The sequence below is a fragment of the Muntiacus reevesi genome, chromosome 3 (assembly GCF_963930625.1).
Source record: "Muntiacus reevesi chromosome 3, mMunRee1.1, whole genome shotgun sequence".
NCBI classification, from domain to species: domain Eukaryota; kingdom Metazoa; phylum Chordata; class Mammalia; order Artiodactyla; family Cervidae; genus Muntiacus; species Muntiacus reevesi.
In genome coordinates, this window is record NC_089251.1 from 37421861 (window position 1) to 37448316 (window position 26456).

Genomic DNA, 26456 nt, shown 5'->3' on the forward strand with positions numbered 1-26456 from the left:
TATGAAAGTAAAAGTGAAAGTCACTCAGTTGTGTCTGACTTTTTGTGACCCCATAGACCCTACAGTCCATGGAATTCTCCAGGCCAGAATACTGGAGTGGGTAGTCATTCCCTTCTCCAGGGGAATCTTCCCAACCCGGGGATTGAACCCAGGTCTCCCACATTGCAGGCAGATTCTTTACCAACTGAGCTACTAGGGAAGCCCAGTTATATAGTTATATGCCACTTTATCCCTTCGAGCTGTGGCTTTGCTAGTATGTGGAAGACAGGAGAAACACTGAGAAGAGTAGGCTAAACAATTCATCTGTCTGAGGCCCAGGTCCCTCACTTTTAAGTCTTTCATGCAATTCATGAGCATCTACCCTATACATGGTTTTGTGTTAGATGCTAGAAAAGCAAAGATGAAGTAGTTATAGTCCCTTCCTGTCAGGTATTTGGGGTGAGGGTTGTTGTTTTGTTCAGTTGCTCAGGCATGTCTGACTCTGTGACCCTATGGACTGCATTACACCAGGCTTCCCTGTCCTTCACCATCTCCTGGAGTTTACCCAAACTCATGTCCATTGATTCGATGATGCCATCCAACCATTTCATCCTCTATCACCCTCTTCTCCTGCCCTCAATCTTTCCCAACATTAGGGTCTTTTCCCTGAGTTGGCTCTTCGCCTCAGGGGTGGGGGTTGAATAGAGAAAAGAATGAAGTTTTATGGTGAGTGCTATGACAGAAATATGTAACAGGTGATGTATCAGAATAGAGGAAGGTAAATCATGGCAAGTTTCACAGAGGAAGTGATACATAAGCTTCCATAATAGTTATCCAGATTGATAAGGAAGAGAAAGGCATTTCAGGTAGAGAAATTAGAATGTATTTAAGCATGGAGTCTTGACAGAGCTTGGTGTTTCCTGGAAACATCCCCAAATAGAAATAATTCCATATAACTGGGTAGAGCATAGGTGCTTGTGGAGGAATGATGAGAAGTGAGACTAGAGAGTTAACAATGGCAGCTAATATATCTTATATGAAAATGACTATGCACATTTACAGATGAGGAAACTGAGGCACAGAGTCACATGACCTCAAGGCCCCCCAGTTAATAGGTGGGATAGCTGGCATTAGATCCCTCCAGTCTGGCTCTAGAGCTCATTCTTTTTGTTAAGGGATTAGATGATCAAGGACTTTATTAAGGAGTTTTGGTTTGTTCCTTCAGACACACTTTAAGTTAGGGGAGTGATATGACCAGTGTTGTCTTTTAGAGACATAAGTCTGGAGCTATCATTTGAAAGACTGTTAGGCCAGAGCCAGAGAGTCTATAGAGCTAGTTAGGGGATGACTGCACCATGTTTCAAACAATGGATGCAGCTCCTTAGTTTCGAAGGAAAATAGGACTGCAATGGAAGAGGCTATTTGTTATCGTTATTGTTATTGTTGTTGGTGTGTTGTGTGCTCAGTCACGTCTGACTCTTTGCAATCCCATGGACTGTAGCCCACCAGGCTCCTCTGTCCATGGGATTTTCTAGGCAAGAATGCTAGAGTGGGTACTCATTCCCTTCTCCAGGGGATCTTCCTGGCCCAGGGATTGAACCACGTCTCTTGCATCTCCTGCATTGGCAGGCAGATTCTTTACCACTGTACCACCTGGGAAGCCCCAGGAGAGGCTACTATGAAACTTATTTCAGAGGCAGTATCCACAGAACTTGGTCACTGACAAAACATGAGAGTTAGGAGAAGATGGAGTCAAGATTGGGTGGCTGAGCCCCGATGGTTTGTTTGTCATATCTGGGAGTACACAGTGAGTGTGCTTGGGTGGGTGGAGAGGCAGAGAATGAGTCCATGTTGAAAATGGTGCAGTTGAGGCAACTGTACAATATCCAGGTAGTCAAGTCCAGCAGTGGTTGGAAAGATGAGTCTGCAATGCGGGGGACAGATCTGTATTGGAGGTACAGAGGTGGGAGTCACTGACTCATGAGGAAAATGAAATTGTGGGGGTGGACATGAAGAGAGTATGTGGTAGAAAAAGAGCAAAGGTCTGAGTTCTGGGAAGCATCAGAATTTATGAGGACCTTGCCTAAAAGTTGGCTGATGACATCCTAGAGAAGAGGTGGAGGGGTGGGGGTGGTGGGAGAAGTTAGGAATATTCTAGCACTGCCGCTGGGCCCTATGGTATGTGGGGCTGAGGATTGTAAGGGGAGAGCAAGTCTCTGAAACGCAGGAGGTGAAGGCTGGGGGTGAAGGAAAAAAGAGTTATCCCAGAGATGAGGACTGCAGGAGGAAGAGGCGGAAGGGGTGGCAGAAAGGAGAGCATTCAGAAGGTTTGTGGTGTCAAGAGGACGCTTGACTGAGAGCTGAGTGACCAAGGCCACCATAGAAGGTGAATGAGGGAGGGGGAAGGAGCCATTCCAGAGTGGCTTCTCATATATGCAGTGGATACTACTCAGCCATCAAAAGGAGTGAAATAATGCCATTTGTAGCAACATGGATGGACCTAGAGATGATCATATTGAGTGAAGTAAGTCAGAAAGAGAGAGACAGCTGTCATATGATATCACTCCTATGTGGAATCCAAAAAAGTATGAAAGTCGCTCAGCTGTGTCCGACTCTCTGTGACTACATGGACTGTAGTCCACAGGCTCCTCTGTCCATGGGATTCTCCAGACAAGAATACTGGAGGAGGTAAGCCATTCCCTCCTCCAGGGGATCTCCCCCCTCCCCAGGGATTGAACCCAGGTCTCCTGCATTGCAGGCAGATTCTTTACCATCTGAACTACCAGGAAAGTCCATGTAGAATTCAAAATATGATACAAATGAATTTATTTACAAATCAGAAACAAATTCACAGACCTTGTAAACAAATTTATGGTTACCAAAGGGGAGAGGGGAGAGGAGGGGTAAACTAGGAGTTTGGGATTAGCAGATGCAAACCACTGTATATGAAATAGATCCTACTGTATAGTACAGGGAACTACCTTCAATATCCTATAATAAACCACAATGGAAAAGAAAATGAAAAAGAATATCTATGTATCTGAATCACTTTGCTGTAAACCAGAAATTATCACATTTTAAATCAAGTATACTTAAGAAAAAAGAAAAAATGAAGTGGCTTCTTTTCTCTCAGCTGTTTTCAGTCCCTAGTCTGCTCGGGTGCCTGCAGGTGGTTGTCAACCCTTATGGATCTGCAAGGTTGGACCTGGGTTCCTGAAGTGCTGTTGGGCAGGAACCACTGTATACATTTACATCTACATATTTGGCTTCCCTGAACCTGAGGACAGATGTGGAAAGAGCAATCTTGGCCAGCCAAAGTAAGCAGAGAGGCTTGCAAATCCAATCCTTTCTGTTTTCACTGGAACGTCAGAACCCAGCTTCATTCCTCCAAGCTGCTCTGGTCCAAAAGAAATGGACCATCTCTATTTGAGTAGAGCATGATGACTGCATGCCACATATCCGATGGGCTGGTCTAGACCACCATGCGCCCTGGTCCCTGGCCACTCTGGAGCCCTCTTCCATACCCTGTGCAGGTGTCTTGATTGGTTTCTGAGTGTCTCCTGAGCTTCTCTCAACAGCTCATCCAGTATTATTTGATCTTCTTTGCAACTAGATAAAAGGGAGGCTGGGGATCACACAAATACGAAATGGGAGAAGTAGAACGTATTGTATTAAATTTTTCTTTCATTAAGAAATAACTTCAAACAGATAGAAACATTCCCAAAATAATATATTTGATACTTTCTGTACCCACTGATGGTTCTGTAAGACTCTACTGAAGAACCAGCCTTGTCCCATATCTTTTATTTTAAAAATAGTTATTTTTCTTTCTTTGGTTGTGCCGAGTCTTTGTTGAGGTATATGGGATCCTTAGTTGAGGCATGCAGACTCTTAGTTGTGGCGTGTGGGATCTAGTTCCCTGACCAGGTCAAACCTGGGCCCTTTGTGTTGGGAGCTCTGAGTTTTAACTGCTGGGCCACCAGGGAAGCCTCTGGATTTTTTTTTTAAAGAAAATTTTCATATATCCAACTGAAGCTTTCTGTCTTCCTTCCTGATATTTCCCCTCTCCCTGTCTCTCTAGAGATAACCACTATTTGAAGTTGGTATTTATTATTATCATGCAAATGTATATGTTTTCTCACATATATTGTATTAAAAACAATCTCAGTATTATTTTGCATGCTTTCAAGTGTTGCATACATGATACGAATCTCTGCATTTCTTTTTTATTTTTTGGATTCCATCTAAGTGCATTTAAGATATCCATTGGAGATCACAGACCATGTTCACTTCAGCTTGCCTCGAGGAAGCCAGTTTTGTCAGCTCTGACATGAAGTGCTCATAGGCTATGAAAGTTTAGTGGCTCACAATTCTATTCCAGTCCTAGTAACTCAGAGCTCCAACTCCTTAGCTCCTAATGTGGATATTGAGGTCGATTTCCTTACTTCCTTGGATAATGTTACAGGCTTTATTATTGGAAATTTGTCTTGGTCAAGGCTTCCTTGCCAAACCATTCTGTATAATGAATGAAACATGTACAATATTTTCCATAATGAGGAGATGGGGGTGGAGGATGGGGAGAAATGTAGACCAACCAAGAAGTCAGAGGACATAAGAATATCAGAATCTTCTCAACAATGTTTGCAATAGTCTCAAGGTCCTTTATTACTCCTGATTCTTCTTGATGAGTCTCTTCTTTGGCAAAAAGAGCTATCCTACTATTGAATTCAATAGGAAGTGGAGTGTTTGGGCTTTATTAAAGGTATTTCTCATGTTTTGCCAATTTTCCTTTACTCAAAGACAATGAAATAAATAATCACAGCTATCTTCATCAATGACAAGCTCTTCAGCTTCTGTAACTGAATATACAATGTATAATATAAGGTACAATGTTATCTGCAAACTGCCCAGAATTTTCAGTAACAATGGATGTGTTCAGTATCTATACTGTACAGTAATAATAACTATAAACCACTAGCCACATGTGGCGATTGAGTACTTGAAATGTGGCTAATGTGACTAAATAAATGAATTTAAAAATTCTATTTATTTAAAAAATAATTTAAATTAGAATGCCCACAGACCTAGTGACTACCACATGAGACAGTACCATTCTAGAGCATTTAGACCAATATGTGTTGAGAGAGCTTCAACAAGTCTCACATTAAATTACAATGAATTTATTTGCTCTCTAATTTCCCAAATCTGTAGTTAATATAAGAAACTGGTTAGCTTGGAACTATCGTACAGAGTATTTTTTCTCCAAGAACTTCTGCTAATCTGTTATTTGCAGTCAGCATATTCCTGCGGGTTTTGTTGGCATTGTTGAGTGCCAGGTACTAGGGGCCCATCTGCTTGCACTGTCTTGTCCCTGGCCTTGTGGCTCACTCGGTCCTTATCATGCCCCAGCTCTGCTAATTCTGACTCCTTTCAGCTCAGGTTGTCCTTAGCATCCCTCAGCTCCAGCACAGCCTCCCTCTGAGAGATGGGCGAGAGTGGGGATCTGGACCTACCAGATGCTGATTATAGTCCTGGTTCTGGACTACAAAAATGTTCCAAATGGGACAGTGGAGTCTTGGAGTATATTCTTCACCCAGATTCCCATTTTTTCACATGGTTAATATTTTACCACCTTTGCTTTATTCTTCCTTCCCCTCCTTTATAGCTATATCATCATCTATATCAGTATCTCTGCTTATATCTGTTCTTTTTCCTTCTTTTCTTCTTTTTCCTCTTCTTCTTTGTCTCCTTCTTTCTGTTGTTTAGTCGCTCAGTCATGCCTGACTCTTTGCGACCCCATGGACTGTAGTCTAGCAGGCTCCTTTGTCTGTGGGATTCTCCAGGCAACAATACTGGAGTGGGTTGCCATTTCCTTCTCCACTCCTTCTTTCTAGCTCTTTCTATATATTTCCACTACAAACAGGAATATTCTCTTATATAACTATAGTATTATTATCAAATCATAAATTAGCATGAATACAATATCATTATCTATTCTATAGACCTCATTCAAATTTTTCCAGTTGTTCCATTAATGGCCTTTATAACATTGACAACAAATACCTCCTGATCTACTATTCAACCCAGGATCATAGGCGTGTTTTTTGGTCTCATTAGTCTCCTTTAATCTAGAAAAGTTCTATAATCTTTATCTTTCCATGGTCTTGATATTTCTAAAGAGTGTAGGTCAGTTATTTTGTAAAATTTCCTTCAATTTGTATTTGTCTGATGTTTCCTTGTGATGAGATTTAGCTCATACATTTTTGGCAAGAATGTTACAGAAGTGATGGTATGTCCTTGTCAGTTATTCATATACAGAAGAACAGGATATCATTTTTCATTTGTGATTGCTTGCTTAAGATCTGCCAATTTTCTCCATTATAAAGTTTTTATGATTAATAAGTATCTCTGGTGAAATATTTTGAGGCTATCTAAATATCCTGTTTTTGTCATAATTCTGCCCATTAATTTCAATATCTATTTTTCATTCTTACTTGAAATACTGTTGTGGTTGCCAAGTGGTGATTAGCTAACCATATCATTCTTTCTGTAGTTGACATTTATTTGTTGACATTCTATTATAAGAAAGTTTAAAGAAAAATTTTTGTCTATATCTCTGTCTATCATCTACCTCTCTATCATATGGTGATCTATTTCAATATAAACTCATGGATTCTTATTCCTTGACATGAATTTTACTCTATCACGGTCACAGTTTATTATGAGGCCAAAATTTCCCAGATGTGAACAGTGGGAATCCATTCATGCTGGTTCCTTTTTTAAATATCTTGCAATCTTTTTTTGGAACAATTTCTTACTCTCTGATACAACAAAATGTTCCAGTCTCACCTTATATTTTTTTGTGTGTGTACCAACTCTGGAAGCACTCATTTCTTTAATGAGAACCATCTTTCATTTTGATGATCACATGTTGTAGAGTGAACAGGAGGCAGAAGCCAAAGGAAGGAGCTGTAACAGTAAAAGACAGCCTAGTGTATGAATGAACTAGAAAAATATACTGCTTTATGGATAGAAATAGCAAGGAAGCTTGCTCGTCTGTGTTGGGTTAAGGGAGAAAATTTCTCTTGAGATTTCCTAACCATAAATCGGCACTCGTTCAAGTTTGTAACTCAAATTTATACTACCTGCTTGACTCTAAATACTTTTAGGTCAAATTTTATTTTAAAATAGGTCTGGATTGGTAATGATTCCAGAAATTTGGAAGAAGCAAAAATAAATCCTCTTTGGAGAAATGCAATCACAACAAAACCCTCAAAGTTTTCCATGAATAAAGTTCAGAGGAATGTGGGCTAAGAGACAGAATCAAAAAGCATTTAAGGAGACAAGGCAGCACTCTGAGCAAAAGCCAGCAGGAACAACAAACCACAGAATAAGGCCAGCAAAATTTTTAGATATAGGAATTATCTAATACGAAATAGAACTTAAGCATATTTAATATATTTAGAGAAAGAAAAATGTGATTAAAAATACAAGGTTAAAGTTATTATGAAAAATAAACAGACATAGTTGAAAAACAACCAAATAGAATTTTTATGCAAGACAAATCTAAAAGCTGAAATAAGAAAACTCAGATGATTGTTTAAATTTAAAGAGAGAATTAGATATGGGTGATAAAAACATGAACAGGAAAATAGATCTGAAGAAATTGTCCAGAATGCAAAACAGAGAGATGAAGTAGTAGAAAATATGAAAGATAGTTTAAGAGGCATGAAGGACAGGGTGAGGAGGTCTAACTTATGTCTAATTGGACTTCTAGGAGGAAGGAGAACAAGAATGAAAGAGAGGCAATTTTTGAAGTGATATTGAATAATGACTGAAAAATTTTCAGAATTGATGAAATATGCGTGCATACTGCAGTTTTAAGGTCAAAGAATTCATAGCAATATAAGCAAAAATTTCCTTAGACAGATAGTAGTGGAACTGAAGAATACCAAAGATTTTGGCTAGGTCTTAAACATTGCCAGACTGTAAAGACAGATTAAAGAATCTTTCTGTTAGTAGTTCTTATTACGGTGCTCACAAACAAAACAAAATGGTACCCATAAGACATTGGAATAATATTAATATCTTCGATATTCTGAGAGAAAGTAGCTGTCATCCTAGAACTGTATATACAGTGAAACTATCAGGAGGGAAAGTATTGTTTGGTCAAATGAAAAAATCAGAGACTTTTAAATTAACAGATTTTACATTAAGGAAATTCTAAAGATGCACTTAGGGTACGCAAAAATTTGATGGTCTACTGCAAGAAGGAATGAAATAGATCTTTAAATATGTGGCTATTTATAAATAAATGATTGTGTTTAATAAAAATTAATGTCTAAAGATGTATAAAAATTATAAAACAAGTAGAACTGAAATATTGAACAAAAATAAAAACAGGTTTGGAGTATATGATTAGATTAAAATAGTCTAAGTTCTTATATTATTTAAAACAGGAGTATATGTAGACTAAGTTTTAGATATGTCAAATCTATGGGGTGATGTCAGCAAGATGGACAAATAAGACATCCCTCTCTTGTATTATCCCCTTAGCCACCTGTCTATGGAGAAAGTGTCTTTGTGGGAGCTTGACATCCAGCCCCACATGCCAAGGGACCCAGGGAGGACGTGCTCATCAGATAACAGGCATACGGACTTTGGCGAGGGCCCTCCTCAGCTTGTGATTTCTCCCATGTGGGAAGTAAGAGAGTGAGTGACCACCTGGCTTCCCAAGCTGTGTGGGATGCTGCCACAGGGGTCCATTTCTCCTTTGTCCCATCCAGAGGACTTAGTCGTGAGTTGAATGATTGTAGGTGGGGGCAGTAGAGGAGAAGCTGGGAGAGAGGCAGGTGGGTCTGGAGGGCACTGAAAGGACATGGATCCTGCTAACTGCATCTTGACCTGTGGGACTCCATAAGGAAACCCACCAATGAGGCCCTGGAGATGCATTATGAATACCCCAAATGACCTGTTGCACCCCCAGGGCTCCGGATGCCTCACCCACACATTTCCCCATCCTGTGGCCAGCTCCTTGGGCATGCTCATGATGGTGGTGTGAGCAAGCCTTGGCAGATGGCTAGTGGAGGACACACAGAAACCTGAACCATACTGCCAGGCCAGGGAGAGACTACAAAGCTGAGCTTTAGTTCTACTCTGAGAGCGAAAAAGAGGCTGTCGGCACTCAATCTAGTGTGCTGCATTATTGAGAGTAGGCATACAAAGTTAAGAATCCTGCCACAAGAGGGAGAAATAAGGGTAGAGCAGGAATATCCAGGTAAAACTGGTCTGAGAAAACCTCAGAATCCCTAGCAGGGCTGGTGGAAGTTAGTTTTCTCCCGAAGTCAATTTATGAAGACCAAAGGAGGTGATGGCAAGTTCAAATGCAAAGACAGCAATGCAAGCCTTCAGGGAACATGAGATATCAAGGAAATATGATGTCACTGAAAGATCAGAATAATTTTTCCAGTGACTAATCCCAAGATACGGAGATCTGTGATTTACCCAAGATAGATTAAACAAACAAAAAAAATGTTTTAATGAAACTCAATGAGCTACAAACAAACAAACAAACAAGCAACCCAAATACACAGAAAGATAATTTAACAGAGTCAGGAAAACAATGCACACAAAAAATGAGAAGTTTAACAAAGACACAGAAATCATTGAAAAGAACCAAACAGACACTCCAGAGTCAAAGAATACAATGAATGAAATAAAAAATGCAGTCGAGAGCATCTACAACAGACTGAAGCAAGCAGAAAAAAAAATCTTTGAATTAAAAGACAATAACTATGAAATTATCCAGGGGAGAACAAATTTAGAAGATTAAAAAAGAGTGAAGAAAACCTACACGATTTTTGGGTCACAATCAAAGGAAACAATCTGCAAATTACGGGAATCTCAGAAGGAAAAGAGAGGGAGAAGGGCATGGAAAGCTTATTTAAAGAAATAATGGCTAAAAACTTCCCAAATCTGGGGAGAGATTTAGACATAAATTTCATGAAATGAATAAGTCCCCCAACAAACTCAACATAAGGATATATTCTCCAAGACCCATTATAATAAAACTGTCAAAATCAAAGACAAAGACTTAAAAGCAGCAAGAGAAAAGAAGTTTGTAACTTAACAAGGGAAACCCCACAAGCTGTCAGTGGATTTCTCATCAAAAGCCTTACATGACCAGATTGAACCCACAGAAATGCATCTCAAGGGGCTTTGAGGAGCTCTAGTTCTTATGTCTCAGAGTGGAAAGAATTCAGTGAGTAGCAAAGTGATAGATAAAAAGTGATTTATTAAAACAGGATGCTTGTGAAGTCTACAAGTGAGTGGGCAAGAGGGCACTTGTTATCTGGAGAACGTAGTTACTATGTTTTATAATCAGAGGAAAAGTAAGGAGGGGAAAAAACCACCTTCTTCTTCATTCTTGTGTAGGTGTCAAGCTTTTATCATCAATTCCTCCTCCATGATGGGTGGGGGAGTTTTTTCTCCCTACATGGACAAGCCAGAACTGCCATGGGGGCAATGGAAATGAGCAAAAGGAGGTAACATATATTAAAACATGGTAAATCACCTCAGGTTTCAGTATAATTTCACCTTTTCCTTATGTTTTTGTTTTTGGTGTGCAACAGAGTGGCATGTCCTAGGAATCACTGATTCACTGAGTTCACTGGGCAGCATGTGGGTCTCATTTCACCAAGGTTTTATTGTTTTGGGGCATGCTTCTGTTGCATGGTTTTGTTGCTAACTAAGCCTTCTTGGTTTTGTGGTTAAGCAAACCTGCTTTCTTGAGTGACCATAAACTTACTGGGGTCTCTCATACTTTTTTCTTATGATCCCTCAGTGGAATTAACTATTTAATTACCTTACTTTGTCCCTTTACTCTGTTCCTGTCAAAAGCCTCCTTCTACCAGTATCCCATCCCAGTTTTACCATTTGTGTAAGTTTTAATAATTATATCACCCCAGCATGCCAAGGGCTCTCCATTCTCCATTTACCATCAGTGATGGGGTACTCATTGCCCAAGGGATTGCTGTAAGTCACCCAGCTACAGAATTCGATGTTAGAGTCTGCTTCCTAAGACCGTTTCTGGTGACAACTGTCTTAGATTCCTTGAAACAGAGTTGATGAGCTATGGGGTGGGGTTGGGGGGGGGGCGGTACTCTCAGATTAAAAGTAAATAAGGGAGGATTGGATAGAAGAAGAAGCTGATTTTCAGTGTAGCTGTAACTGAAGCCTCACCTGACTAAAGGGATCTCTGGAGCTGACATGGTTCTTCTGAGTTTTCTCAGTTTGAGACAAGAGGGTTCTATGCATCTATGTATCAGCCTGTCATTGGCATGGGCTCACCCAGGAAGGAGCGTAACCTTGGCCAAGGCCAAGAACAAGTCCTAGTGAGGGAATTAGCTGTGAGCTGCTAGTAGCTAATATTCCCAGCAGCTGGGGGTTGGTATGTCATTTGTTAGCCTTGAGGAAGGGTTCTTGGCAGAGAACCATACTATCCACTACAAAATTTCATAATAATGAGTGAGAAAAACAAGATAAAAATTGCATTTATTCTATGACTTTGGTACTTTACAATGGGAATATGTAAAAAATGACTGGAAAGAAACTAAACTGTTTAAGAGATTTTGTTTTGGTGTTGGGATAATAGGTGACTCTTATCCTCCCACTCCATGAAACACCATCTATGAAACCATCCATGTATATTTATAAACATACATGAAAAACCTTAGAGAGTCTTATGGAAAACATAAAGCCATCCCACTAATTCCTGTCTATGAGCTGTTCAAATCAGTCGTAATGAACATCACTGTCACTTGAGTGGATAAACATGCTGTAGTACATCCAAACAATGGAATATTATTCAGCAATAAAAAGAAATGAGTTATCAAGCAATGTAAAGACATGGACTCTTAAATGCATATTATGAGATGAAGGAAGCCAATCTGAAAAGGCTATACACACTGTATGATTCCAGTTACATGGTATTCTGGAAAAGGCAAAACTATGGAGACAGTAAAAATATCAGTGTTTCCAGTGTTCAAGGGGAGAGAGGAGGAGGGATGAAGTGAAGCTCAGAGAATTTTTAGGGTGGTGGAATTAGTCTTTATGATGCTGTATGATACATGATGGATACCTATGCATTTGTCAAAATCTACAGAACTGTATGGCACAAAGAACGAACTCCAATATAATCTGTGGACCTTACTATTGATTTATCAATTTGTCACAAGTGTACTACCCTAATGCAAGATGTTAATAACAGGGAAGACTGTTCCAGGAAGAGGGGATATATGGAAACTCTCTTCACTGCTCATTCAAAGATAAAGAAAGACAAAGAAGAAAGTGAATGTTCGTTTTTGTAATCTACCAAAGGCAACAACATAAGCAGCCTTGAGATGGAAGATGACAGGCTCAGCAACCCGGGGTGAGATCTACTTATCGTGGACTGAACGAAGCCCGCTCAGGCAGTTGTGAAATCTCAGAGCCCAGATCTACAGATGAACAGCTGCTTTGTTGATGAATGCACGAATGGGTACCATGACAGCTTGACTCTGGATTCTGGATTCTTGCTGTTTCCTCAATGAACCATGACACGACTGTTGAGTCTTGCTCTATGCACTTACAGAGTGGCAGGGAATCTGGTCCTGTGATAGGACATTAGATAAACAAGGCAAATTGGAGCTGATTCTTCTGGTGACTGCCAGCACTGGCGCCTTTTTTCCCTTTTGGCACATACCCTAAATTCCTGGCATCTACTCTTATTTTTCCTCCCAGGCAAAAAGGACTTGACCTCAGCTGACATAGAATGTGGAGGAATGTGTATGGAGTCAGTGGATGGAGTTAGTGAATTTGCAGGGGAATTTATTCAATACCACCCAGTGAGGGTCCACACTTTGAATATTTGCTCAAAGGCAGTGGGGGAGGAAGAACCTCTTTATCACTGCTGGTTCTTGAAAGTTAACGTTGTCTCAGATACAGCTTCTGTTTCTTCTGTTGATTTGCTTTAACTTGGGACTTATTGGGATTCTTCATTTGTACATTTATTCACTCAACTACAATTGATTAACTACTGTTGGTTGGGTACCATATGCATAAATTACTACTGGAGGACTATACTAATATACAGTCTACTTTAGTGTCGGAGTGTAGGGTGTGAGAGGACCCTTTTATTTTTCTCTGTTTCTTCTTGCTGTGACCATGAAAGTGAAAGTGAAGTCGTTCAGTCATGTCGAACTCTTTGCGACCCCATGGACACTAGGCTCCTCCATCCATGGGATTTTCTAGGCAAGAGTACTGGAGTGGTTGCCATTTCCTTCTTCAGGGAATCCTCCCGACCCAGGGATTGAACCCAGGTCTCCTGCATTGTAGACAGACGCTTTACCGTCTGAGCCACCAGGTAAGTCCATAGAGAAGACAATTCTTTCCTGCCTTCCATTCTTCTTTTTGCCCTTTTCTTGATTTTCCCTGAGGGTTGATTGGCAAGATAACAAGAACCTTCCATTCACGGACAGGCCTGCCAAAGAACAGTCACCATTAATTAGAAGCAAGAACACTTCTCTTACATTCTCTCTCCCTTTTTCAAAGTCCATCTGGAATCTCTTTCTATGTAGTGGAGATCCGAAATCTTTTTAGTATTCCGTTTTCCCATTTAGAAATGTAGTACATCTCTCTTTTTGTGAAGGATAATTCATAAAGTTTTATAGTTTTCTTCTTATAGGTTCTGCACATTTTTTGGTTAGTTTTTTTCCTAGTTACTATATATATATACATATATGTGTATAATTTATACATAATTTTAAAATTTCATAATTTATATATATTTCTATTATGAATGGACAGGGCTCTAACAGGTATGCTCATTGACTGTATTGGTCATGTCCCTGTCTAGCTCACTGACCTCCTTTGTCAGCTGAAGTAATTTTTAAGTTGATTCTTATATTGATCCACTGTTGTTATTTTAGTTGCTCAGTCATGTCCGACTATTTGTGACCCTGTGGACTGTAGCTGGCCAGGCTCCTCTTAAGTTGATCCATTATATGATCTGCAAATAATGACAGTTTTTTTCTTCCTGATTTTTATAACTGTTTTTAAAACTTTTTGTTATTGCACTGGCTAGGATAGTAATGGTTATGGTTAGAATCCTTTCTTGTTTTTTATTTTAAAAGAAATACCCCTAATACTTCAACATTAAATATAATGTCTGTGTAGTTTTTGTGGATATGTTTTATCAGGTTAAGGAAGCTTTTCTTCTTTCCTATTACTAAGGTGCAAAGGAAATGAGATTTTTTTTTAAAATCAACTACCAGTTACTATTAATTAGAAGCAAGAAAACTATATCCAGGACACAGTCCTGAATGGAATCTATTTGTTTTTACTAATGGTTCAAGACTAAATAAAGGTAATAATCTTTTAAGAATCCCCTAAAAGCAAATATTGAAAAACCTATAAAGATGCTGATCTAAATAAAAAAGTTTAACATTTTAGAGAACTGATAGTCTCAGCCAGTAATATGTGTAGTGGCCCGGGCTTTTTGAAAAGGAGTCTTTGTTTTGGCAGCTTTAATGGGGCAAATGGAAATGCCTGACGAAGGTAAGACATGAACTTGAATTCTCCTGGAGCTCACTGCAGGTCTAATCCTCATAAGCAGGGATTATGTCATCAGAGCAGGTACAAATGTGAGTGAGTCTGAAAGTCTGTTCAGCTTCATGGAAGCATACAATGCAAAGCCATGGAAACAAAGCCCATGTTGTACAGACACTGACAGTATTTCTGTGTTAGCACCAAGAGGTGCTCGTTACATCCAATATTGTATGGAGTGGAGAAGGCAGCCAGGGGTGGTGTTAGAAAGGAGTTTGGGTATAAAATAGTTGCATGCTTATTTGAAGCAGGAAAGGAATATTCTCTTCCCTAAGGGATGACTGGGAGCCACATTGCTATTCTTGAGGCTGGGTTTACTCACCCAAAGCTTAAAGTCCATCATCGTAGCCACCATTTGGAATGAGGGGAACTGAACACGGTCTGTCTGGACTTTCCCTCAGATCCATCCCATCAGTTATCAGTACTGTTTTCAGTGAAGGCATGCCCAAATGTGTAGTTGTTGCCACCAGAAGTTGAGTAATCCTTTGGTCATTTGCTGCATCCTAGTAATCATACTGGGCTTCCACAATGGCTCAGTGGTAAAGAATCTGCCTGCAATGCAGGAGCCACAGGAGATGCGGGTTTGATCCCTGGGCTGGGAAGATCCCCTGGAGGAGGGTGTGGCAACCTGCTCCAGTATTCTTGCCTGAAGAATCCCAAGGACAGAGGAGCCCGATGTCTACAGTCTACAGGGCCGCAGAGCTGGACACAACTGGAGCACTGAGCTCACACGCAGTGACCTTACTCTCATGTCTGATGTCTTTACCAGCAGGACCACAAAGCTGAATCAGCACCCACACCCCCGGGCCCTAGTTTTTTGGCACTGGAGTTAATTCCAGGTGTGCATTATCAGAAAATTTGTAGTCTGGTTTGACAGCTCTTCCTTTTTCCCACTCTTGCCTGGAATCACTCCTTTCCTATTCCTGTCTGAGGGTCTCCCATTGTCTTCTTTCCCACCCTTTGGAGCCTGCCTTGTGAACCCCAGGGCCAACCCTGCTGAGAAGAGGCTGCTTCTCAGTCACCTGAAATCCACCCCCGCTGGGGAGAAGCCTGATCCTTCAGGTTCAGATAAGTGTGAATGCTTCTGCATCACTTTTTTTTTTCATTTATTTTTATTAGTTGGAGGCTAATTACTTTACAATATTGTAGTGGGTTTTGTCATACATTGACATGAATCAGCCATGGAGTTACATGTATTCCCCATCCCGATCCCCCCTCCCACCTCCCTCTCTACCCGATCCCTCTAGGTCTTCCCAGTGCACCAGGCCCGAGCACTTGTCTCATGCATCCAACCTGGGCTGGTGATCTGTTTCACCATAGATAATATACATGTTTCGATGCTGTTCTCTCAAAACATCCCACCCTCGCCTTCTCCCACAGAGTCCAAAAGTCTGTTCTGTACATCTGTCTCTTTTTCTGTTTTTCTGCATCACTTTTATCTACGAGGTACTCTGAATTCACAGGGAATATTTACCTATTGCCACAAAAGCTTGGATGGAAATGCATGTTACCATCAATTTCAAACTAGTCTTTTACAATGTGTATATGTGTGTGTGTTTGTGCTCAGTCATGTCCAACTCTTTGCAACCCCAGGGACTGTAGGCCACCCTAGACTGTCCACAGAGTTTTCCAGGCAAAAATACTGGAGTGGGTTGCTATTTCCTAGCTATTTCCTGACCCAGGGATCGAACACCTGGGTCTGTTGTATCTCCTGCATTGGCAGGCAGATTCCTTACCACTGTGCCATCTGGGAAGTCCCTTTTACAGTAGGAGATCTGTAAATAGTTTTAAAATAGTTTTAAGCAAAAAGAGATGTACTCTGTATTATGTAAAGTTTCAGGCGAAACTCACAGGGAGGAGAATGTCAAAGGGCTTGTATTTATTTATTTGCTTTTTCATAACAAATATTTATTATTTTAAATTTAACATTTATTTAATATTTTAAATTAAAGTGTAATTGACCTACCACACTGTTATTTCCAGGTGCACAGAATAGCGATTTGATATTTTATTTTAATTAATTAATTTTTAGTATATTTAAGTTATTTATTTGGCTGCACTGTTTCTATCTGTGCACGTGGGAGCTTTGATCTTTGTTGTGGCATGCGAGCTCTTAGTTGCAGCGTGTGGGACCTAGTTCCCTGACCAGGGATCAAATCTAGGCACCCTACATTGGGAGCAGGGAATCTTAGCCCTTGCACCACCAGGGAAATCCCTGATAATTTTTATATGTTATGAAATGATCACAATTTGAGTGGTGATATCATCATACAAAGTTATTACAATATTATTGACTATATTCCCCATGTTGTATATTTCATTCTCAAGGCTTAGTTTTTTTTTGTAACTGGAAGCTTGCACCTCTTAATCTCCCTCACATCCTTCCACACCTCCCACCTATGGCAACCACCTCTTTGTTTTCTATATCTATGAGTCTGTTTCTGTTTTGTCATGATAGTTCATTTGTTTTGTTTTTCAGATTCCACGTATCTGTGAAATCCTGTGGTGTTTGTCTTTCTCTGTCTGACTGATTTTACTAAGCATGATACCTCTCGGTCCATTCATGTTGTTTCAAGTGGCAAAATTTCATTTTTTTATTGCTGAGTAATATTCTATTGTATACACATACCACATTTGTCTGTTCATCTATCGATGGGCATTTAGGTTGCTTCATATTAGCTATTGTAAATATTGCTGCAAAGAACATAGGGTTGCATATATCTTTTCTAATTAGTAGAAGTGATGGATTGTATGGTAGCTCTGTTTTTAAATTTTGAGAAATCTCCATAGTGTTTTTCATAATGGCTACACCAATTGACATTCTTACCAACAGTGCACAAAGGTTCCCTTTATTCCACATCCTCTCTAACATCTATTTGTTGTCTCTTTTTTCTGTCTGTGCCATGAAGCTTGTGGGATCTTAGTTCCCCAACTAGGGATTGAACCTGGGCCCCCAGCAGCGAAAGCACTGTGTCTTAACCTTTGGACTACCAGGTTTTCCCTGTTGTCTTTTTGATGATAATTATTTTGACAGATGTGAAGTGATTTTGTGGTCTTGATTTGCTTTTCCCTGATAACTAATGATGCTGAGCATCTTTTCATGTTTCTTGGTCATCTGTATGTTTTGGGAAAGTATCTATTCAGGCCTTATGCCCTATTTTAATCTAGTTGTTTGTTATTTTGATGTTGAATTGTATGAACTCTTTGAGTATTTTTAATATTAATGTCTTAACAAAGATATTATTTACAAATATCCTATCCCAATCAGTTGGTTGTCTTTTTGTTTTGATGATAGTTTCCTTTGCTGTGCAAAAGCTTTTTATTTGTTTATTTTTGCTTGTTTCCCTTTCCTGATCACTATGGCTAGAACTTTTAGTTCCGGGTTGAATAAAAGTGGTGAGAGTGGGCATCATTGTCTTATTCTTGGTCTTAGGTGAAATGCTTTCAGCTCTTCAACATTAAATATGATGTTGGCTGTGGGTTTGTCATATATGGCATTTGGTATGCCCCCTCTATACTAACTTTGTTGAGAGTTTTTCTCATAAATAAATGTTGATTTTTGTCAGAATTTTTTTTCTGCACCTATTAAAAGGGATAGGCCTGCAGGGTTTCTGCTGAAATGTCTGCTGATAACTTTATGGGAGTTCCCCTGTACATACCTTGTTGCCTTTCCCTTGCTGCTTGATTTCTTCCCCATCACATACACATTTTCATAAAAGAACTGCATTGCAAGCATATATACCTTCTGCTTTCCCCCAACACTAGACCATAAACACTTTTTCTTGATTAAATATTATACCTGTCCATGACACATAGATTATCACTTAGCCACTATTGAGCATTTAGGTTATTTCTAATTTTCCTTTTATAAATGATGCTGTGATAAGTTTGAAATAAGCTAACATGAATTTACTACAAAGAATTACCAATTTTTTCTTACCTTTTTTGGGAAGATATAAATGAGAGCTAAGGAAATACTAACCAATGAGGGCAGCTTAAGGCCAAACTGGGCTTTGTGAAGTTTCTTAAATAAAACTCTCAGATGCCTAGAAAAAAAAAAAAGATTTTCTCTTTAATTTTTGCCATTTTAATTACAATGAGTCTTGGTGTGGATCTCGGATTTATCTTTTTGGGGATGTTCTGTGCTTGCTGGCATGTTCTCTTTCCCAGATAGCTGTAAGTTTTCAGCTATCATTTATTCAATTAGGTATCTGCCCTATTTTCTCTCTCTTTTCCTTCTGTGACTCCTGTAATGTGACTGTTACTATGCTTAGTATGGTCCCAGAGATCTCTTATACTATACTTCTGTTTTAGAATTCTTTTTTCTGTTCAACTTTGGTGATTTCTACTACTCTGTCTTCCAGTTTGCTGACATATTCCCCTGTCTCATCTATTCTACTGTTGATTCCTTCTAGTATATTTTTATTTCAGTTATTATATTCTTCAGTTCTGTTATTTCTTTATATTTTCTAGCTCTTTAACTTCTCATTGTGTTTGTACATTTTTCTCCTGAGTTCATTAAACATCTTTATCATCATTACCTTGAACCCTTTATCTGTTAGCTTGTTTATTTACAGTTCAAGTTCTTCTGGCATTTTATCTTGTTCCTTAATTTGGGACATAGTCCTCTGTACCTTCAATTTGCCTGATTTTCAATGTATTATATATATTGTTATGCTTTCTGATCATGGAGAAGTCACTTTGTACAGGAGATGTTTTATGGGACCTTGCAGCATACTCTTCTCTGGTCACCAGAGCTATATGCTCTAGAGTGACCCTGTGTGGGATGCTGGGCTCTTCGGTTATGATGGGACCAATTACTGTGGGCAGCTGGTAGGTAGAGCTGGTCCTTGGCCTGGTTTGTTGCCAGGTCCTGCTTCATGCAGGGGCTGCCAACCTGCTGGCTTGTGGGGCTAGGTCTTGATATGACTGACTGCATGGACAAGGATGTCTGGGGCTAGTGCTTGGCCTGCTTCTGGGCAGAGCTTAGTTCTTATGCTGCTGGCCTTTCAGCCCAGAGGGCCCCAGGACTGGTGCTGATCTACTGGAGAGTATGGAAGCCCTTGGTGCTAACAAGCTAGAGAAAGACTCCAAAGTTATGCTTGCCAGCCCCAATGTCACCGTGGTAAACTGAGCCCTCGAAAATAACTGCTGCCAACATCTGTGTCCTCAAGGGGAGTTCTTGCTGGTTCTTGCTGCTCTGGGAGCCTCTCCAAGATCAGTAAGTGGGTCTGACCCAGGCTGTCTCTGCACTGGGTCTGAGTATGTGAGATTTTGCATGTCCCTTAAGAGCCCTGGTAGCCGAGTCAGTAAAGAATCTGCCTGCAGTGCAGGAGGCCTGGGTTTGATCCCTGGGTTGGGAAGATCTCCTGGAGAGGAAATACCACTTTGGTACTCTTGCCTGGAAAATCCCATGGACAGAGGAGCCTGGGGGGTGACAGTCCATTGGGTCACAAGAGTTGAACACAACTTAGCAACTAAACCACCCTAAGAGCAGGGTCTCTAGCTCTCCCATAAGAAAGTCCCATTGGCTTTCAAAGTCAGACATTCTGGGAGCTCGTCTTCCTGGTGCAGGACCCCTGGGGACTGGAACCCAAAGTGGGACCTGGAACCCTTGTTTCTCTGGGGAGAACCTTTGCAATTATAATTATCCCCCTGTTTATGGATCATCTACCCATGGGTGTGGGTCTTGACTATACTGCCTCTTTGCTCCCACCACCAATGTCACTATGGGGACTTCCCTATAGTCCAGTGGTTAAGCATCCACCTCACAATGCAGGGGACATGGGTTTGATCCCTGGTCAGAGAATTAAGTCCCACAGGCTGCAGGCAACTAGGCCAGGCCACCACAACTACTGAGCCCATGTGCTGCAAAAAAGACCCAATGTTACTATGGTTCCTTCTTTATATCTTTGGTTGTGGAAAATCTTTTCTGCTAGTTTTCAGGTTATTCTCACTGATAGTTGCTCTGTAAATAGTTGTAATTTTGGTGTGCCCAATGGGAGAAGGTAAGCTCAAGGTCTTCCTACTCCATTACCTCAGCAACACCTCCAAAGTGCTTGTGTTTTAAAACAATGTGAATATAGGAGGCTGTAAATCTTCCATGACTAATCTTGGGGGTGCACATTTTTGGTGTCAATGATGAGTGGTTGACAGGTCTCTTATGACTTCTCCTTCAGAAGAAAATGAAGTGTTTTCTGCACTCTCAGCACCAATGTTTCTTGTACTTTTAAAATGCTTTGCAAGAATGCAAGCCACTTCACTAAAAAGAAGTATGTCTTTTATGAGTTGCATCCATTTTAATGTTTACAAGGATCTCTCAACTAAAGATGCTGGCTAAACAGTACTGAATGTGCACAACTAATGGAACATCTTTTAACAGAGCTTTGCTCTGCACTCTCCAGTGACTCAGGCATTTTGTTAACTGCTTCTGTTGCTTTATAAGGACATTGTGAAATGACATTTGAAACTAAACAAAGGAGATGTTGCACAGTTTTAACTCCAAAATTTAAAACTGTCCCAAGTAGAGAAGGAAGAGTTTATATAACTAAATGACCATTTTAATGTTGAGCAAAAAGGAAGGAACCAAAGGTTATGCCCAGAGGAATTAAAAGGCTTCTAATCTGTTTAGGTATGATAACTTCAGGATAGAGGTGCCATGGTTCAAGCCAATAAGATACAATTGTAACCAGATGAACTTCATTTGTTTTGCATATGCCAACTCTATGGTCTATGTTTGATAATTATAAGTAACATGGACCTTGTTTACAATGTATTTAGATGGACAAAGTGTTACACTGATTATTCTACACCTAAGTGAGACTCCAGGGAAACACATTTATCTGAAGATTGAAAACTGGATTTAGTGACAAACAATTTTACACCTGCTGCTCATCTTTGCAGTTAGCACTTGATCAATAATCTTATTCCTGTTAGTTTCTTTGTTTATTCAACATAATACATTGGAGCATGACTCAGCATTCAGCACGCAATCATTGAAATGATTTTATAAGAAAGTTGGTTGGTAATGCAAGCAATATATGAGATTTAAAAATTCCTCATTCCATACAGTAAATATTTTTTCTACTTCTAGTACTTTCCTGGTTTCATCTGTTACACTTAAATTAAATACAGCTGGAATTTATTTTGTTATAAGGAGTGAGGTAGGGCTCCAATTTCTTTTTCCTTCCAAATTGCTAGTCAGTTATCTCAAAATGATTTAATGAAGAATGTAATTTTAAAAAGTCCATGTGCTCAAAATGCTATTAAAGTTGAATACTAATGAAATCTTGGAAAGAAATTGTGGAATGATTCTGTTTTCAGATGGTTTTATTCCAGTTAAGATGAACTCAAGGCTTAATGAGGACTTATAAAGAAACAGATTCAGGAACTAGTAAGAAACACCATTTTACCTACAAAAAATATAAGCTGAATGTTGGACAGCTAAAGAAGACAGAGTAATCAAGATAGTAGAAGGCACAAAATAATTTGAGAAATATAATTTAATCTGCAGAATGATTTTTATGATCACAATGTTAGGCACTTGAGTAATCTGTACTTCATTGTCATAGCAAAGAGACAACCAGTGAAAGAGTTGATTTTAGGAATTTATTATTTTTTTTTAAAAAAAGCAACTTCCAAAGTTTGTCATTGTACACATTTAGCTCAGTCTTCTATAGCAGGTACAGCAATAACTGATCTTTATAACAATGACTCAGAGGCACTGAAGATTCATAATGTCTTCTGAATTATCACAGATAGAAGAAAGAATTAGAAGAAGAGTTTAATGTTAAGTGTATTTAAAACATCATATTCTAATTCTTTTAAATTGGTTATCCAAGTACAATAATATAGTAGAGTTCGGATAACTAGAAAACTCAACTGACTAGAACATCCCATGCCCATCTGATGTGCATTAACAGACTTTTTACTGCATATATCTTTATTATAGTTTGCAAACTAATTCAACCCACTTTTACACAGCATTAATTTCTTTTTGAGTTGGTGCTGGGCTGAAATTGTGGTACAATATGTCATCTTTTTTTTTTTTTTTCTAGTTCTTGGATGAATTTCCCTCATCTGACCTGGTGTTTAAACTTTAGTGTGTATGAGACTCCCAGATAGTCTCTGCCCATTTAAGATACATTTACAGTGAAGTTACCTGCAGCCAGATATCCAAGACTATTAATTAATACGTCCACCAGCTCTGTTCTCGACTCTGGTAAAAGAGACGTTGTGTCTCACTGGAGTGTGTGCCAAGCTACAGGCCAGACACTGTGAGCTGGTCGTTAACAGAGCTAACCACTCAAGGTTCTTTTTAATGCTGTGCAAATAAGGGTCTCGTCATTTCAGTAACTATTTGTACATTTATAAAAGCAATACAGTCATGGGAAAAACCAACAAGCACAGCTTGGTAGAATAACCTGCCATGAAATTTCATTGGCCTTATAATAATTTACTACAACTGTTCCTTTTATTCACACTGGATAGGAAATGCTTCCATCTAACACATGGAATATGAATATATACAACAAAAAGTTGGTTTTTATTAAAAAAAACAACAACTTTGGGAGGACAATAATATGAGAGTTGAAAAAAATAATTTTGTGCAGTTTCCTGATCACAATCATATGTCTGCTACCTTTTACAGGGAATGACCCAAGTACGGATAGACTTATAAACCAGTTAAAGAATTTTCCTGCCTGTAATAGCCTACTATTCAAATAATACCTTGTTCATACAGTATAGAAGTTTCTCCTTCTCCACTGTCCTTCTAAATGACTAGGGTTTACATGAAGAATCCGTTTTAAGGACAAACCCTGCTAATCCTCTTCAAAGCCATCATGTATTTGCAGTTCCCCATTTCACCAAAAAGTTTATCGAAACATCTTGGAAACTGCATAGGGGCTTCTGATTGATGTATGGTTGAGATCTTGAATGTTGCGTTCTCACCTCATGCCTGCCGTCTTGATGCACAATGTTAATTAACATCTTGGCTTTAACTTTTTGATGGCCGCAGTGAGCCAGGCGGCAGTGGTGTGGGGTGAACTGTTTTGTACCGCCAGCAGTCAAAACAGTGGCCAGGGGCTCAACGCCTCTAGGCTGTGAGCCTGGGAAACCCTTTTGCCTATGGAATGGGTCTCTGGAGTCCAGCAATGTCACCGCAGGTCGCTGTGACATTCTGACACCTGCTTCATGGAGGACTGTACTAAAGAAGAAGCCTAATATTTTCAACAGATAATTTGGGCCAGGATGGGGGGCGAGGGAGGGAGCCCTGGAAAACATCTCTGATTTTAGCTCTATGAGGAAGCTGTGGGCATCTCTGGAAGCGGCAGGCTGGAAGAAGGGAGGGCCCAAGGTATGCCTGGGGAAGTGTCAGTTTGGTGTTGGCAAGGCGTTTAGGGCCTGTAGCCCCTCACTAAGGCACTCTACCTAGATCCATTTTCCCCTGACTGTACCTTTTATGTCCAAAGGTTTCCTCATCCCCCCACACAATCCTTGTTTGCTTTTGCTTTCTAAAATTGAGACAGTGATTAAGGATCATTTATCTCTCAATTTTAACTGATGAGTGGTGGCTCTTCAGAGTTATGGTGTGAAGATTGTGAAGGAATCCTGGGCTCATTGGAAGATGTGCTGTGATTGATTAGCAATGTCTGCCATGGCTACAAGCGTTGGTGCGTATGCAGTGTATGCTGGATCTTATGTCTCTGTTCTAAGTGGGGTGTAAGAATGAGACTGGCTTGGGGGGTTCTTGCAAGACCTTTGGAGACCACAGCCCAAAGCACCAAGTTTGCATTTACTTTAGATTCTGCTTTATTCTTGAAAAGATTTAAGAGTTTTAGGACTTTTAAGACCTGTGGAAAGTTGGAGGGGAGGTAATTTTGAACAGGCTGGTGCAGCAGGCCCTGAACAATGGCTTCTGTTTTCATCCTTGGGTGATGAAGTCTAATGTTTAGAAAGTGATTATATAACTTCCTGGTGACAACAGATTCAGCAAGACTTGGAGGAGTGGAGTGGTTCCCAGGCATTGTGGGAATTTCAGGCAGCTGATAGTATTTGTCAGTGTGCTGAAAAGCCAAGGAGAAATACATTTGCACCAGCTTTTTTGGGTGGATATATTCCTTAGTATGTCAGGACTATTGTCTCTCAGCTCTACCTAGAAGTCTCTGGTGCACAACTTCATGGAGAAAGAAAAACAAAATCAGTGAAATTGTGTGGTAGGTGCTAGTGATGCCATTTTGGGAAGATCAACTTATATTTGTCTCTGGAAAATAGTATCAATCACTTCTTCATATCTCAAGTGATCTACATTGAAGCCAAATCTTGATTTTCCTTTTAACATAAATCATTAGCAAGTTGCTCTTCGACAATGCTATTGTATGTTGATTTAGGGGCCATGTTGGGCCAAAGCCAGCCACCTCTAGCTGCTGATGGCCTATGAGCTTTAGAAACTGTCCGATGCTCCCACTAGTACACGCCTGTCAGTGCACACACCTGATTTCACTTACACAGCAACATGGCAACATACCTTTTCCACCTGTGAACAACCACCCTCTTCCTCACTTGGAAACTGGGAGAATTTAGAAGGAAAATAAAGTATATCTTTTTATTCCTCTGCAAATCCCAGAACATGCTTTTGGATACCTGTCTGATGTTGAGTTTCTTGTCACAATGGGGACCTTAATCTTTACCCAAAGTTGTAGGTGAAGGGTTCTGACCTTCCTGGCTGGCATGGAGGATTCCTTGGTTTGTAGGTCTAGGGTCAAGAGATGGAGGTGGAGTGGAAGAGGGAAGGCAGCACTGAGCAACCCAGCAATATGACTTCTTATCTGACACTGCATTTCACCCTCAGAGAAATGATTTTCATATTGGTCTCCAGGAGACCCAATCCCACTTAGAGCATCTCAGCAGTTTCACTGTCTCTGGAACCTTCTAGAGATGATGGCTGGCTGATGGCTATAATTGTGACTGTAGGTGCCTCATCACTGGTTTTCAGGCAATTCAAAATTTCAATTTCTTTCCGCTGATCACAATTGTTGGTGTATTGGTGTTACAAATTTTTATAGTGTGTGAATGTCAGTGGGCGTTATCACCACTCTTTTCCAAAGTGGAAGCCTCCTCTAACTGAAAAGACTTGTTCTAACACCACAGAGGAGCCTCCTCCCCAAAGTTTCTGAGAGAACCCAGAGCATGAACTGTGGGTTCTAGACAGAAGGTCTAGGAGGAGGTCGGGAGGGGGGTGGCGCCCTGTTGGGAGGGGGAGCCTGTGGAGGAGGGGGGAGAATAGAAGGTGGGGATGGAATTGGAGGGGTGGGGGCACTGGGAGGTGGGGGAGGGCAATGGGGAGCAGGGGGTGGTGGGGTGTAGATGGGGGCAGGAGGCGGCGAGGTGGTGTGGTAGGCATTGTTGAGCGGGTACTTGGCAGGTGGATTGTTCTTGACTCTGGTGAAGTTGATACAGCGTCCCTGAAAGAGAATCAGAGAAAAAGAAACATTAGGACCAACCTAGACAGCATATTAAAAAGCAGAGACATTACTTTGCCAACAAAAGTCCATCTAGTCAAGGCTATGGAGTCATGTATGGATGTGAGAGTTGGAGTATAAAGAAAGCTGAGTGCCGAAGAATTGATGCTTTCGAACTGTGGTGTTGGAGAAGACTCTTTGAGAGTCCCTGGGACTGCAAGGAAATCCAACCAGTTCATCCTAAAGGAGATCAGTCCTGGGTGTTCATTGGAAGGACTGATGTTGAAGCTGAAACTCCAATACTTTGGCCACCTGGTGCAAAGAGCTGACTCATTTGAAAAGATCCTGATGCTGGGAAAGATTGAAGGCAGG

General features: G+C 40.2%; 1 protein-coding gene across 1 annotated transcript in view; it reads right to left on the bottom strand.

Moving 5' to 3' along the window:
• Nucleotides 1–22216: 22216 nt before the first annotated feature.
• Nucleotides 22217–26456, bottom strand: part of ANTXR1 (ANTXR cell adhesion molecule 1) — a 253071-nt gene continuing 248831 nt past the window's right edge. The window contains exon 18 of the mRNA XM_065929030.1: nucleotides 22217–26087. Within this exon, the coding sequence (XP_065785102.1) occupies nucleotides 25827–26087 (261 nt within the window). The 3' untranslated portion in view covers nucleotides 22217–25826. The remainder of the gene's footprint in view (nucleotides 26088–26456) is intronic.